The 17,718-nt window shown below is 38.0% G+C and overlaps 1 protein-coding gene across 1 annotated transcript in view; it reads right to left on the bottom strand.

Moving 5' to 3' along the window:
* Nucleotides 1-17,718, bottom strand: part of LOC145997479 (cellular tumor antigen p53-like) — a 41,083-nt gene that overhangs the window by 1,786 nt on the left and 21,579 nt on the right. Inside the window, exons 6-8 of the mRNA XM_083134570.1 lie at nt 9,294-9,498; nt 1,805-2,030; nt 122-237 (exon numbers count right to left, since the gene is read on the bottom strand). Coding sequence (XP_082990696.1) covers nt 122-237; nt 1,805-2,030; nt 9,294-9,498 — 547 coding nt within the window. The remainder of the gene's footprint in view (nt 1-121; nt 238-1,804; nt 2,031-9,293; nt 9,499-17,718) is intronic.

Genomic DNA, 17,718 nt, shown 5'->3' with positions numbered 1-17,718 from the left:
ACATTGTTGAAAATAAATTACAAAAATAACACCACATTCTTACAAAAATATACCCAAAGAAGAACCCCCTCCCTCCTGAAAAATGGGGCATGTACCTTAAGAAGTAAATACATATACTCACATCTGTTCATCAAAATCTCTTAGCATTTCCTCAGGGATCTCTCCTTTAGTAACATGCTCCTGGATCATTAGTCTTCCATAATGTGCAAGTCGCTCAAAATCTTCAGCGGAGTAACACTATCAAAATAAAAAACCGGAAATAGTCATTACAATGTTCACAAATATCCAATTTGAGGAAGGATGAAAATTAGATTCTACCTACCCACATTACATACTTAACCTCTCCAGTCTCAATATAATAGCATGTTTTAATGTTTTTTCCAGTTTTCACATTTACACATTGCAAGTTTTGTAACAATAGGCTCATGGAAAAATGCATAATTTAGGTTCTGAGGTACGTAACCAAAAACAAGCAACATTCACACATAACAGTGTAATAAGTTTTTTTGCAGTCTTCAGGCATTTCTTTCATTCCTCTGAATATTACATGAATTTCACGATATTAAGTTATTTTGAAATAATGAAATTGCAATGTAGTAAATAGCATTGAAAAGTTCTTGCTCTAGATAATTTGAATGGCAACAGTTTTGGAATCACTTCGGTAGCTTGAAATTTTTTCATGTATTAAACATGCATTTCAATTGAAGATGATGGGATTGCCACGATCGGATAAAACTAGTAACTTTTTGGATACCAAATTCTGAATGTTTGTTCCACAAATATACATGCATTACTAAATTAGAACTTAAGAAATTAAGCAAATACTGCATTTTATGAAGGGGAAAATATGTATCATGAAATCTGCATTATTCCTAACATTGTAATTTGAGGGGATCTGTCATTTCTCTTTATTTGCTTATCAATATCAGAACTGTCAACATCCACAAGCAGCTGCTTTCTAACATTCAACAAAGATATTTTAACAGTGCAAGTATAACAACGTTTTTGATCATTTTTCTTGTTCAGGGCGTCTACAATTTTGTAAAAACAAAATTCCCTGACTTCTCCAGACCAACAACCAACATTTTTCAGGCCAAGCCATTACGGCAATTCACGTACTTAAACATGGCTATAAGAAGGTCACTACATTTTAACTAAACACCAGACTTAGAATATTACTTAACCAAGTTTTTAGAATATCCACTTCACATGTTACAAGTAATAATAATACGGGAAACTGAACACAAATTGACTGTTCGATTGAAGCTTACTTGCAACATTCTGACATAGCAAAGAATTCTTTTTCTTAAAAAATCATGACAACTACATAGCATAAATAATACATAATTATAGTAAAATTTAGTAACATGTTAATTAATCCCATCAAGCAAACCCAACCCAAAAAATTCAACAAATGCAACACCAACAGGCACTTACTGTAGTAGTAGATTCCTACAACTTGACAATAGTTCAAAACATGACCTCTCTTTCTGAAGTATTTAATATGCAATTTCTATTGTAACTACTGGTAAAACTCAGTTTATCAAGCTGACGTATAGTCTGCAACAAATTTAAAATTATTTTTCATTTTCTCTTTTTTCATAAATCTTCTTTTGGTACATTACTACAAAAATGTTGATTTTTCCAGACACGCAGCAAATTTCCCAGACATTTCCAGGTTTTCTAAACTGGCAGACATCCACCCTGTCACATGTGACATTGATTTTAAAAACAAATAAATAACAAGAACACTATTTTTCCAGCACAAGACATTATCTTCAAACAACCTTGTTCAGATACTCACAGGCACATTATACTGGCACTTCTCATTCACTACTTCCAATTTTATCCTTTTTAAATTTAATGCATGTTTCACTGGAACCTTTGTTTTTTTCTTCCTCTTTTTTCCAGGTGCACCACTGCTAACACCTTCTTCATTTCCATCAATGTGACCTTCTTCTCGTTCCATGTCTCGGACAGGGCAACTACATATCTTTACTTTCAAGACACGCCTTCCTACTATTCTATCCCTATACCAAAATACATAAAACAAATATACATAAATATAGTGTATGTTTTTCTGAAATAAATACACACAAGTAAAACAAGCAGTTGATTAACATTTTTTTTGGTTCACTATTAAATTTTATAATTTAATTAATTAATCATTTAAAGACTGATGCTAAGTTAATTGATTTAATCTCAAGAGGGTGTGCTAGCCTCTCAGGCTGGGAACTTTTCAGTTGCATGCCTGTTTTTCAAACTTACCACAATGTACTCTTCGCAACACCTTATTTGTCCACTCTGAAAATATTCAAAGTCCCGAATTCGTAAATTTGGCAACATAGCACTTCAGAGCCAACAAACAGAATCCAACTTTGCAACACTTCTTCTTTCAAAATGAAAATGCTCTTTTTTTTCTTTTTTTTTTTTTAATTATCCTTGATTTTTCAGCAATTGGCAGGATTTTAGCCAAAACCTTTCTTTTCATTCAGCTGTCATAAGTTATGTTAACACACATTAAGAATTTATATGTCATAAATATCTGTGTTTAAACAGGATGTTGTAATCAAGGGGTTCCGAGTTTCATACCCACTGGAGGCTCATTGCAAAGTGGTTCAGATTCCAGTTTAAGCTGTAGGTCCAGTCGCAGTCCCGATTAGCCTACCTGTGCATAAAGTATACTTAAAACAAGAATACAAATACATACACACACACAAGTACTATTTTCTTTATGCTCTTCACCGCACACCTAAAATATACATAGAATTTTCAATGATACAACCACAAATTTTAAGCTATATTTTAAGAACACGGTTGGAGGGATGAAGACATTCACATTTCTGTAGTGGTGTAGTGCAGTGTGAAGTGGAAAGTTTTAGGTGGGGCATGTTTGCTCCAGCCTTTAGGATAGCTGGGGCATGCTTGTATGATCAAACATTATGACTGGGACTCTATGACCTAAAAATGTCAAAAGATGACTTACAGAATGACCTTAAAATTATTGGAAAATGACCTAAATATCGTAAAATAATGAACCAAAAATAATTTTCGATCTAAAAATGAAGCTTGATTTATTCATAAATTACAAGAGAGTAGTCTAATAATTCGATAAAGCCTATTGCTTTTTTGAAAAAAAACTACTGAAGCAAAGGGGGAAAAAGCAATTAAGTGCTAATGTAGTTTGCTTTATTTTAACTTCAAGGTTACATAAAATACGAGGTGCGGCTAGAAAAAAAACGGATTGATATTGCTGTCGACAAACGGCAAGCACGTCAAGCTCATGCGGTGCATGAGTGTATAACGTGATATCCTGCCTATCGACTGTGTGATTGTTCAGGGTGTGTGGCGCTCAGTTCCACTGTAGCTTGTGGACGAAGTGAACCGTACATATGTGCTCCGTCGAAAAAATGTTAAGTGTGAAAGTGGAACAGCATATCAATGTGAAGTTTCTTATGAAAGTCAGAAAATCCGCCACATAAACTTATCGTTTGTTGGATGAAGTGTATGGAGATGAGTGTTTATCACGCACGCATGTATTTGAGGGGTTTTAAAGGTTTAAAGAGGGACGAGAAGTGATCACGGATGACTTGCATCCTGGACGGCCTTGCACATCAAAAACTGAATCAAACATTGCAAATGTCGGTGAATTGATTCGAATTGGGTACCCGAAGGTCAAACTGTCAACCAACATTATTTCATTACGGTGCTGACGACCCTCCGTGAGCGAGTAAGAAGATGACAACTTGATTTGTGGAAAAGCAAGTCACAGATTCTTCATCAGGAAAATGCTCTTGCCCACACGGCATTGTCAGTCAAGGCTTTTTTGGCCAAGCATGGGATCCCAGTGTTAGAAAATCCACCCTATTCACAGGATCTCGCTCCATGCGACTTTTTTTTTCCCCCAAAGGTCAAATCAGCACTGAAAGGAACCAGAATTATGACCGTAGGACCTGTGAAAAGAAAAGCGATGGAGGTCATGAACATGGTTTCAGAAAATGATTTCCAGCACTGCTTCCATCAATGGAAGATTCGAATGAAGCGGTGTATCGATAGTACAGGGGAGTACTTTGAAGGGGATAATGTTCATATTGTACAAAATAACCAATAAAAGATTTTGTAGAAACAGTCCGGTTTCTTTCTAGCCACACCTCGTATACTTCAAGGTTACATAAAATGTACCTCAAAGTTATTCTGTATAAATCGTACATCTCCTTTCAGAGTGGGCCTTCTACGATACTGTAGTCAGCTCGCATCCGAAAATATGGTTGTTTTTTTTGCTTACATCAGAGTATAATTTTATTTAATATTGTGGCTAATCTTACTTTAAAACTACAGATTAAAGTGATAATAGTGTCCAGCAAGGGAACCTGAAAGTAGGTTTTCGACAAAGTATTTTAATCCATTGCCAAACATTTCAGTTAAGAATAATATTGTGCTTTCCATTGACTGTATTTTCGATTGATGGCGAACTTGCTAAAAGGACCATGTCAGGAAATTTAAATATGTAAGTTTTGCTAGGAAATGCATTTAAATTTAAACAACAGGGAAGAAGAAAAATAAACCTCAAAAATAAAGAAAAATGCAACAGAAACTGCAAAAAAATACTGAAAAATGACCTACACGGGGTGAAAAAATGCAAATTAAAAACAGTGTTTTTTGGTTGTAATGGAAGAGAAACTGGCTGATATCAGGTTTGGTATTGCCCAAGGCTCAGAAAAAAAATATGATTTTACATCAACTTCCGAACATTAATTATGACCATTGAATAAGTTGGAGGGAAGGAGGCGGCTTACGTAAATTTTCCTTGCTGACGAACAGTATCGTCCCATATCTCTCTTTATAATACAGAAAAAAATCAGGTTCGTATTTCGGAAATGACTTGAAGAGCAATGCCATTTTCCACCACGAAAATAAGTTTTTCGTAGTTTGAAGTTCGTTAGAATGCACTTGCAAGATTTTCCACTCTTTTAATTTAATTTCACACATATTTCTTATTTGAAAAGTTGAATTTTCCTTTCTTTCTAAGGTCTGTGGGAAAAGCTTGAAGTTCCTTGGCAACCACCGTCTGGTTCAGCTGCCTCATTTTCGCTTTCAAGATCCTACTTTCAACAACAATAACAACAAAAATCGTAACTGAAACTTGTTCAAAACACGGCATTTACAACACCATTTACAAAATGTGACAAAAAACAAACAGAAATATCTTCCCTTTCAGCGTTTCTCGATTTTTGCTGGGCCTCCCGGATGGCGCAGTGGTAGTGTCGTTGCCTTGTAATCAAGGGGTCCCAGTTCGATACCCAGTGGAGGCACAAGTGGTTCAGATCCCACTTTAAACTGTAGACCCAGTCCTGATTAGCCTTACTGTGCATACAGTGGACTTAAAACACCAAATCAATCAATCGATTTTTGTGGAATACATCTCCACTTAAAAATTGCCATGAGGAAATTTTAGACATGACATCATATGTGGATTGGCTTCTTCAAAATAGTAGTTAATTTTAATGTGAGTTAACTGGAGAAGAGACTTACAACACAAACTAAAAAAAAAACAAAAAAACAACCTCCTACGTTAATTTGTGATTTACTATTAGTTCTAGATGCATCGGAAGATGGAGGTGAGGGGATTAACAACAGTCATCACGAAGTAACTTACATAACATAACAAATCTTAGCAATTTGAACTCATTAAACTCTCCCCTTCATTGCATTACTGCTTAATATAATTGTGTATGTGTGTATTAGTATATCGAAATAATCAATATTTTAGGTGTCAGTGAAGAGCATAAACAATACATATCTTAACATTACATACAGCACCTTGAATTAGTCATAATGTGAATGAAGAATAAGTTAAAAAACAAAAAGTTTTAACCTCAAATCCTGGCAATCAATAGCCTCTAAGGAAAAATGTGCATTTTTGAAGTGTTCTAATATTAACGGTCTCTGTTCACCTCTATGTTATAATATATATATAAAAGTGGGATTTCAATAAAGACACCTGCATCTAACTAACTGCTCTACATTAACTTACTAACAATATGCCCTTAAAAATACATTGACATTATGAAAGCAACCACCTTTCTGTGTTCCAAGCACATTTTCTCGACAAGTCGTGAAAAAGATTATTTTTTAAAAACTGTTAGATATTATGCAGGGGATGATTGTAAATAAAATGTCGCATAGACTCCTCATAAATTTGCTTCTTTCTGCTCAAACATGACGGCGATTTCCTCCAGGTGGAGAAAAACTCTATTTAGTGTTTCAAACCTCTCTGATTTCAAGTCGAGCAAGCAGAATCGTAAAAATTCCTCAAGGTTTTTTATCCAATTTACTACTTCTGTTTGATTGTGTATTATAATAGCAGTTTATAGTTTCGGAGTTCATGGAATGTGTGAAATTGGAAACCTTTCACCGCAGCGTTTTTCGTCTAGTTGAGGGACCAACTCAAAGTTGGCTACTCTCAGCTTGCGCAGAAGTGCAATGTTGCTAAGTTTACGAATTCTGGACTTAGAATTCTTTCGGGGGGGGGGGGGTCAAATAAGAAGTTGCGAAGAGTACAGAAAAAAAATGTAGCAAGAGAGCTAATTGTCATACAGAGATGAAATTGGTTTTAATTTATTTTGGAATGGAAGAACTCTTAATGGAGGTGAAATTCATACATTTTACCTCTCAATTATGAAAGTTTAAAAAAGAAGAAAATCAAAAATTTGTATTCAGCATTCCCGAACAACTAACACAATAGACAAAACTGAATGAAAAATGTAGTATGTAGCAGTGGCATATTCCTACAGGCATGCTGGAATAGGTGGATACTTCTTGGGGAACAAAATAATAACAATGCCAAAAAAAAAACCGCATTGCCATTTTAGGGAAAGGATTTTAACATGCAAAATTATGGTCAGGAAAGGGAAACAAAGTTTCTCATAATGTTTTCAAAAAGGTGCAAAAAAGGTGTCGATAAAATGCCTTTATTCAATACTCTCTTTTCTGCCCCTTCTGTATAATGCACATTGACCACATAGAGAACTGTGGTTCTGCAAAATAGGTTTTGTTGAAGTTTGTGTTTTCTCTCGCAGGTTTTGCTACATTATCTTGGGAACTATTTATTGGGGCTGCAATACCCTTTTATAGCTCTCGTTCTGCTCTGCAAGCTGCTCAAGAAGAGTGAAAAATCATTATTTTTCTGATAAATTTTTTAACAAAACCTGAAAGAAAAGGAAGAGAAAAGGTGATGAAGTATAAAAGGTGGGGTAGGGTAATAAGGGGATAAATGTGCTAATTTCATGAAAAGGTGCATTTTACTTGATTCCATGTCTTAAAATACATACAGTATCTTAAACAATCGGTATGAAAACAGCTATAGGAAAGGTGCTGCACCTCAAAATCTGTTCCCTAGTGATTAAGGTTTATTTTATTCCATTTCTGTTAGTATTACATAAAGTACATAAAGTAAAACTTGTCACAAAGGTGTTTTGATTGTCCGAGTGGGTCCAGGTGACCTGATAAAACTGGAGTGATTGATTTGGTTTGGTTATTATTATGCTTGTTTCAGCATAACTAATTAATAGCCCCTCAATTCAAGGAGTTATGCATTTTGTAGGTTTCAAAGTCAAGCTTTCATCAAGTTTCTTCTCTGTAACCACATGGTGATTTATTTGCAGCCTCTCATAGAAAATAGATCTTATTTTCTTAAATTTAATAATAAGCTTAAATTTGATAATAAGATCAGGGTAGCTTTGATTTTTTAATAATGAAATCCCCTGACATTTCCAGGTTTTCCAGTCCAAAAATAAAAATTATCCAGACATGTCTATCATGATTTTTGCTTTTGAATCTTGTGTTTTTCAGTTAAATATATAATCCGTTAATTATTATGAATATTCACTTTCACAACTTTTTTTTTTTTTTTTTTTTTTTTTTTTTTTTTTTTTTTAGCAAATTTCACTCTACACACTCAAGAAGACGTGAAAATTCGAAGAGTAAAATGTAAAATTACAATCGGCATCAAATATATTGGGTGCTACAATCACGTGCATCTAGCCTTCAGGCTAAGGTAACAGAAGTACATTATTTCACCATAACAGATCTCCACAATATAAAAACAACAGAAAAAGTTCATAAACCATACACAATTTTTCAATTTCTGCGGATGTATAGTGTCGTAGAAAATGCTGCTGTTTTGCTTACATTTATAAGTACACAGCATCTGGAGAATTTTTTGTTGCACATAGGAATTCTATAGGAAATTCCAACAAGACTACGATCTATAAAATAATAGACGATAACCTCATCTTCACCAACCTTCCGATAATTATGATCATATTGTCAATGTATTTTAGTTATCAATCAGATATCTGGACTGCAAAGTTTTACTACTTTGATATTCTTTTTAATATCTAGTATTATAAAAGTGAAAATTTATTACAGAAATTTGAAGGAACCATAATTTTGTACAAGACTGAAAATCATAAGAACGAAAGAAACAAATTTCTACACTGAATCTTTTTTGGGAGTGGAATCACAAGAACCGAATCCAGAAGTGGAAGTCAACTGTTTGTTTATTTTGGAACTTTTTCTCTTGCAGCCTCCAAAATGCAAGTAAATTCTACACGATCTGCAAAATTCCCTGACATTTCTCTGTTTTCCAGGTTTTCCAGACGTGTAGCAACCCTGAAGATGATACACAGTATTTCTGTTTTGGAGAATTCAGTTAAAATCAACTTCTCACACTGGTAAAAAGTTTGTTTCCACATAAGAATCGTAAATAAAAATTCTTTGTCCTAAATGTATTTATGTTGCAGCATTATACTAGCACATAACACTCAACAACTGTCAGTTTACCACTTATCACCTTAGCCAAGTACACAGAAGCTAATATAAACCCTTTTTCAATACAACCCTTACACCTGTATCAAAGCACTGGCAGGCACAGAGAGGTGCCACATACCAAAGTCACAGGGTCTGTTCTTAATAACATGTTTGTCAACAATGACAATTGAAACTGAAAATTCCATGAGGTGAACACTGAATAGAAGAGCTAATTATTTTGTTTACTGCCCATGAACTTAGCTATGTCAACAATCCGAGTTTGCTCCATTGCACTGTTCTACCGTGTGCTTACCAAAGAGAAAGTTTCCTCGGGAAGATGGTAAATGAGCTATGCTCTTGAGTTGATTGGATACATATATTCAATTTTACTGGAAATGCTTCCGGCCACAACGCAAGCTGCTAATAACCTCTTGAAGGTCTGTACACATGGTTGACAAATAAATAAAAACAAAATTCCTTACCCGATTTCGAGCTGAAAAATTAGGGCCACGGCTCGTCTACTTATGCCACCAACACAGGTACTCAAACATTTGAACTGGTAGTGATACTGCACATAATTTGTTCCTGGTTGTGGGCTTCCTAATGGTACTAATACACTTAGGTTATCATCATAGTGCACAGCACTCACGTCCAAACACTGAAGAACATGATGCCGATTTCTCAAACCTGGATTGTAAACAGAAAAAAATATAAAAGTGACATGAGCTGAAAATTCTTACAAAATATTTTTCCACTGGGTACTAAATTACAGAACTTGAAGGGAGGGGGCAGAAAGATATTATGGGATATATGTATTAAATCAACCTAACACTTGCAAACTTAATGCATTGTACAATCATTCAATGGCTTGTTTCCATGTTTATATATATAAAATGGACATATGTATATATGTTCGTTACGGCATAACTCTCGAATGCCTGGAGCGATTTCAACCCAACTTGGTACACATATCTCTCTGATAAACTTACTTTTCATGGCAAAATCAATCTTGAAAGAAATTTACGCGGAAAAACGAAAAGTAAGTTTATCCGAGATAATTATCTATCTCCACGTAACCGCCAAAATGATATCTTTAGATACAATGTGAGACATATCACTTGCAATTTGGAAAGAAATACTGGGGGGGGGGGGGTAAGACACCCCTGGCACCCCTAGGGGTGGGGGTGGGAAGGGGTGACACGTAAAAATAATCGAAAATGACCGATATTAGTGTGGAATCCATAGTTTTCGGTGTCGCTAAGATGAATAGTGACACTCCCAATGACATTCAACTCCAAGTTCATCACCTATCGGGATGTGGGTGAGAGGGGGTGGAAAATAAAATGTCAAAAATGACCTAGATTAGTGTTGAATCCACAGTTTTCGGAAGCTAATTGGTGGCATTCACGATAACCAAACTTCGTACACATGCGACATACAATCTGGATAAAAATACTGTGGGGGTGGAAGAGGGTGCCAGGTGACATATAAAATAATCGAAAACGACTACATTACTGTGGAATCCATAGTTTTCGAGGTCGCTAAGATGAATAGTGACACTGCCAATGCTGTTCAACTCACAGACACCCCTGGCACCCCCTAGGGGTGGGGGGTGGGAAGGTAGTGACATGTAAAACAACTGACATTAGTGTGGAATCCATAGTTTTCAGGGTCGCTAAGATGAATAGTGACACTCCCAATGCCGTTCAACTCCCAGACACCCCTAGCATCCCTAAGGGTGGGAAGGTAGTGACATGTAAAACAACTGACATTAGTGTGGAATCCATAGTTTTCATGGTCGCTAAGATGAATAGTGACACTCCCAATGTCATTCAACTCCAAGACACCCCTGGCAAATGACCATATTAGTGTGGAATCCATAATTTTCGGGGTCGCTAAGATGAATAGTGACACTCCCAATGTCGTTCAACTCCAAGACAACCCTGGCAAATGACCGATATTAGTGTGGAAACCATAGTTTTCGGGGTTGCTAAGATGAATAGTGACACTCCCAATGCCGTTCAACTCAAAGTTCATTTTACATTATAGTTAGAATTCATTATTTTCCTGTCTAATAGAAGATTGGTATAAATGAATACCTGGGCAATGCAGGGCAATCAGCTAGTTCTACAATAAATTCTATCTTGGTCTGCATTTTAATGTTTTATTTAACGATCATTCAGTTAGGTGATGTGCTACACACACCGGATGACTGAATTCACAAAAATCAAACCCTAAATACACTTATTCTGATAAATTCATAATCAATGAAAAATTTAGTCCAAGTTTGTACAGTGCCATTTGCAGCCTAGGTTGTCACGGAGCGGCGGCTAGCGTCCCAGAAAGTAAGATAGCATCTGCTGGCATTTAGACCCACAGCTGCACGCTGACGTTGGCAATGGACGCGTCAGTGCTTCAGTATCCATGTAGCTGGTGTCCAGTTTGCACGTGTTTGTGAAGTGTTAAGGTGTTAACAAGCATTTTAGATTGTTTTTTTTAGTTTATGGATTACTGGTACTTTTCTGCAGTCTAATAATGTCAGGCTATTCGTACAATTGATAACACATTTTTATGTGCGACTCTTACATCATTATGAATTATTGTAGGGAAATTAGAATTCATTTTGCAGCAGAATTCCCAGATGAAGATCTTTCAAACAGAGACAAGGTTCGGATACTTGCGAACAAATTTTGGGAATCGGGGACTGTTCTTGATAAAAAGCAAAAGGTAAAATGGGTGCTTACTAAGGAGAAAGTAGATGACGTTGGAGCACGATTGGAACACTTTCCTCAAATATCCCTCCGAAGTCTTGCACAAAAAACAGACATTTTCATGACATCTGCATGGCAAGCTACCAAGCTTTCAATCCTGAAGTCATACGTTAGAAGAATTGAAAGAAAATATCAGGAGAGCAATTTCGGAAGAGGAACCAATACGTTAGTGAAAATTTCCTTAAATGTGTGGATGCAGGAGGACATCATTTCCAACACCTCTTGTAACAAGGTACATGCTTATTTTAATTGTAACTGTCAATGTAATTGCACAATATTATTTCATGACATAGCTAGCAGTGGCTCAGTCGGTAACGCATCTGACTACCATGCTAAAGGTCCCGGGTTCGATCCCCGGCCGGTTCAAATCCAGGAACATTTCTAACGTTGGAAGCGGCCCCGGCGCTCACCCAGCGTCGAATAACATGGGTACCTGGGGGAAACCCTGGGGGGTAAAGGCGGTCAGGGGCATGGTGCTGATCCCATCACCCCCACTTACGACCGGAACAAGAAAGTGTGGGGCGTTACCCCACCCCCCCTATATGCCTTCATGGCATGGTGCTAAGCACAGGGGAACACTTTACTTTACCTTTTTTTACCTTTTTACCATAGCTAGCAGCTCCAGTTACGTGGATGTTGCATCCAGTTTGGCGGCAGACGCAAACTTACTTTCCGCCATGCTAGCCGTCGCTCCACGGACACCTAGGCTGCGAAAGACACTGTATTTGATATTCATGGAATCTCATTCTAAATAAATTTCTGGTCTTCTCATGTGTGTGAACACAACACACTTAACCAATTGAACAGTACCGATTGTACATTTATGTCATCTAAATGACCTAATCCCCTGTATACGGCGTACGCTTTTAGAAGGAACATGAGTTCAGCCAATACGCAGCCAGCGCTCTTGCGATGCTGCCAAACCAACTGCTAGCGGAAGGGGAACACATAGAATTCGTTGTCCAATATTCAACATTTTATATATAATGCATGCACGTGATATTTGAGAACAATGAAATATGTAGTGAAGAATTCTACACAGGATTATGGCATATCACTGCAGCATATAAGATAAACTCGTACCTGGAAGAAGTTTGAAGGAATTTATTATGGAGGAACTGCAAGGTCATCATCATCATCGCTCGTTTCTGTTTTCTGAAAATGTTTCAAAGGAGATTTGAATTTGCAATTCTTCCGACCCCATTTCCGTGAAGTAAGAATACACTTTAAAACTAAAATGTCTGTCTTGTGAACGTAATATTTTACCCTTGGTGCCTGTACTACTGGTACTAGGTTTGGAGAGGGACATTACTCGTATTAATTTGATTTGATTTGTTTTACTTTGCTTTTCTGTCACTTTTGGCTAACTGCGAAGATGGGAATGAGTGATATAATGAAACTGATGAATGGACATTCATAAACATCCATGTCCAGGCCGGAACTCAAACCCGGGACCCCTGGCATCGTAGCGCGATATGCTAACCAATGCACCATGGTGTCCAGCGCGACATAATTTAATAACACTCACGGAACACACACTATTACACAATTATCAAACATAAGGGCTGTATTGCACAGTGCGCTACGATGCCAGGGTTCTCGGGTTCGAATCCTGGTCCGGGCATAGGTGTTTGTAAGTGTCCCTTCATCAATTTCATCATATCATCACCAATCCTCATCTTCGCGATTAGCCAAAAGTGGCAGAAAGGCGAAGTAAAATAAATCAAATCAATCAATCAATAAGGGCTGTTGAATCCTCTCACAACTGTTCTTCGTAGCGTGCAAGTATAATTATCTTACACCGCCCTTGTTACGAAAACGCTGAACTCAAACTGACTTGAATGACTCGCAATGTTCATGAACGCCCACGACAATCAAAATTCATTGTGTATATTCAGCCGAATTTGACACCCATAGCTTTACCAAGACACAACAACTCAGCGGGGTCAATACGGTGGCAACGAAAAGAACAGACTGAAGCAAAATTAAAGGGTTATTGTGTGCGTGTGTGTTGAGACATACTGTTTCCTGTGTTTCTTCAAGAAACGATAGCTCCGGCTGTAGGCGACGGAAATTCATGGGACTTGGACAGTCAGGTTCAAAATGTTGTGCTCCATCTTATGATGAACCTTAAAGTGGAGAGTTTCATGAAAACTTCTTGCGCGCAAGAAAAAATACAGAACACGGCGTGTAATTTGCACACCGCAGTTTCCTAACTGTACAACGTTGCACTCCTGCCATTGGCTGGTCGCCAAGGACACACTCTCAGTAGCTCCACCCGATATCACTTCTAAAAAAGTGCGTCGTATAGTATAGACATACGTATGTGTTTTGAACTTTGTGCCAAAGCAGTATTGACATAACATGACGTTCAGCTTCAATTCCAGTTCAAATTGTTCTGACATCTGTCGGCCACACTTGGCAACTTTGTTCTCCATTTAATTTTGTTTTAAACAGGTGCTATAGCTTCTTTTATCTAAAGTCCATCCAGATTTAAAATGAAGTAGGTGTGGCCAATAAGTTACCAAAATTTGTATTAATGCATGCGGTGCCACTTTCTATTCACCAGCACGTGTCCCTCCATCCCAGCGCACGTGCTAGCTGCAGTGTCAGTATTTTTCACAATGTGTCAAAACTAGAGTGACTTTTTAAAATGCAAATATTAGTTTTGAAAATGAACAATGTTGTAAATACGAGAGGAAGGAAAATATAACAAAATAGAAGTAAGAACTTACCAATGATGTAGGTTCTCTTTGATGGGTAATATACCACGTAAGAAGTCTTAAGAATCCAAAATTTAAATTGTGCAGCAGTTTGTATAACGTCAGACGACTAATCTTGTAATCTTGCACATATCAGTATAATTACCAATTTTTTCAAACAACAATTCATCCAGCTGTCTTCCGTAGTGGAGTGGTTATCACCAGCAGTTTGAATCCCGGCCTAGGCATGGATGTTCTTTTGTGAGTGTTCCTGCATCAATTTCATCATATCATCTTCGTGATTAGCCAAAAGTGTCAGAAATGCGAAGAAAAACAAACCAAATCAATCACTCAATAATTTATATATAATTTATCCAGAAGAAATGCATTCACTTTCCTTTTGATGGTAGCAAGTCCAAATTCGACTAAAATGTGCCATCCGCGTTTATGTTAGGAATTATTATTATTTATTATTATTATTTTTTATATAGTAATTAACGTACCATTTGGCTGAATTTCCTTGCAGGCTGCATGAATGCTTGTTTTAAAGACACCTGTGCATTCAGAAGTTAACGATTCCACACAACACTTTGGATTTGTCTGTGTAAAATAATTGAACACATTCAGCTCAATTTTGTTATCGCCACTTGTTAAAGGTTTCAAACGGAGATGCTTTGTAACATTTGCTGTTAAAGCCACATCAACATTCAATGATACATAAGCCAATATAAACATTACGCAAAATCTCAAGAACCACAATGGCAATGGGGCACAGGTTTTGCCAGGGTTGAGGAAAGCTATAAATAGCACTGCACTTGAGGGTAACCATGTTTCGGAGGATTCTTGACCAGGAAAAGTACTGTCTTCAACTATGTTATTTTTTCCCTGCTTGAAATCGATGCAAGAAATGTGAAGGTCTTATTACATACACGCATGCTGGAACATTAATAAAACTTTGTACATGTGAAGTTTGCTGTATAGCAATTAAATACGATAACAGCTTTGTAATAGTACCAAATGGTAACGATGTTTCTATAAAGGTCGGGTAGCAACACTGAATGGCAAAGTTTGCCCATCTGTAATGCCAAAAGCTTGTGTCCCCGCCCTCTACAAATTCCTTCTTGGAAGCGGTTGTCAGTGTATGCATCCAGCATTTTTCTTTGGAATTCAGGTTCCTGAAATCTGAGCATGTTTTATGTGGGAAGGAAAGGAAGCACAGGTGGGTCATTTAATAAATGCTAAAGTAACATTCCGTACGATTTTAAGCATCACTGGTTGTATTTGCACCAAGCACAATGGCTTTCTCAAAAGTTTCCCTACAATATTTTGTAGTGCGTTCATTTTACCGTTCTACATAAAACTCTTGAACTTGAAAGTATGTGTGTGCCTGTTTGTAGTATGTACATCAACCGCGTGTAATCTAGATATTCCTACCGCAGTCACTGGCAGTCGAAATCATGTTTTCTAATTCTGTCTAGACTGATGTTTCAAGTCTATAAAGACTTTACTTAATATTGAGAATTAGCAACACTGCACAACACAGTGTGACAGACAAGTAGCGGGAATTTCGTTAATTTGACTGAGTGAATATCATCGTAGGTGCTTTACTAATGAATGGTTTTGAATTCATAAGCAAGGATAAGGCTAGTAAAAGCTTTGAACAGCATGCAATGCTGTAGAAGTCTAGTTTTGAGATGGTATTGAATGGACTATCTATTAGGGTGCAAGAGGTCTGCGGAGGGACTACTGCCAGAATCCACCAATAGGGCTGCACTGGCTTTCTCTAGAACACATGCTTTGGTTTACTACCACTTCGTAGTGGAAAAAATGGACTTTAGGCTTGTTCTGTCATATCCCACGCACATGAACAATCAAAAATATAACAATTAGTTCCATTTATAAACTGCTCGCCATTAAAAATGCAACACCCAGAAGGAGTAATCGGAATCGGATGAAATGTGCACAGTGTGTAGAGGAGAGGTGCAGAAGGAAATGATTAGGTGTTCAACGCCGTCATGCGTCATGTGCACCTGCCATGCCATCTGGTAAGTGGTACCTGTAGCAGGTCAGATAGGTGCAGAAGAGCAGTGAAAGTGCATGGTCGTGAGTGTAGTGTGTTAAAATCGGTCAGCAATGCCACGTCGTCGAATACGGCAGAGATTCCAGCAGGTTTCCCAGTTGGATCGCGGCCGAATTGTTGCATACCGTGAATGCGGATTATCCTACCGTGAGATCGGTGCCCGTGTAGGACGGAATGCATCCACAGTGATCCGTGTATGGAACCAGTGGGTCCAGGAAGGCACTGTAAAGCAACGTAGAGGTTCACAACGTCCACGTCGGATGACGGAACGAGAGGACAGACGTCTGATACACATGGCCCTTACAGACAGAACGGCCACGTCAACGAGAATGCGCATGAAGTACGGAATGTTTTACAACGTCCAGTGTCCCCACGAACCGTGCTTCGTCGTTTGGCGAACCGGGGAATTTTTTCCCGGAGCCCACTGTTGCGGATTCCTCTGACGCTAGAGCATAGGCGTTTGCGTCTGAGATGGTGCCAAGACCGTCGTGCATGGATGGCAGAGTGGAATGCTGTAGTGTTCTCTGATGAATCCCGCTTTTGTATACATCATCATGATGGACGTACACGCGTGTGGTGGCACCGTGGCACTAGGCTTCATGACGCCTGCATCATGCATCATCACACAGGGCCTTCATTGGGTATCATGGTATGGGGTGCCATCGCCATAGGTGTCCGTTCGCATCTCGTACGCATTCAAGGGACATTGAACAGCCAACGGTACATCACACAGGTTCTCACCCCTGTTGCTGTCCCATTAATCCATGCACTGCATAATACCACTTTTCAACAGGATAACGTGCGCCCAAATGTTGCAAGGAATGTCCTCGCATTTATGGAAGCTAATCACATGCCCCTGCTTCCTTGGCCAGCACGTTCGCCGGATATGTCGCCAATTGAACATGTCTGGTCCATGCTGGGTCGCCGGCTGGCCCAACTCAGGTTTCCGGCACGTAATGTTGAGACCTCTGGCACCGTGTGGAAGCTGCTTGGGACGCCATACCGCAAGCAGACATCAATAGACTTATTCTGTCCATGCCTTGCCATGTTGCAGCAGTTATTGCCGCCTGTGGAGGCTGTACACGCTACTAGCTCCTTGGGGTTATGCAACCATGTTCTACATGTCACATGTCACACCAGCGAGCTCTAAATGTAATCATTTTCTTATCTTATTATGACCTACATATTTGCCAAGTTTCGTGTTTCTATCTCATTTCCTTCTGGGTGTTGCAATTTTAATGGCGAGCAGTGTATTATTCATAACAATAATAATAGTTATAATAACAGCTGTGAAAAATAAAATATACCTCTAATCCAATTTTGCATTTTATTTTGTTGTGTAATACCCGTTGTT

The sequence above is a fragment of the Lepisma saccharinum genome, chromosome 1 (assembly GCF_977018435.1).
Source record: "Lepisma saccharinum chromosome 1, izLepSacc3.1, whole genome shotgun sequence".
Lineage (NCBI taxonomy): Eukaryota > Metazoa > Arthropoda > Insecta > Zygentoma > Lepismatidae > Lepisma > Lepisma saccharinum.
The sequence above is the reverse complement of the archived record's forward strand: the minus strand, read 5'-3'. Positions and strand labels throughout refer to the sequence as shown.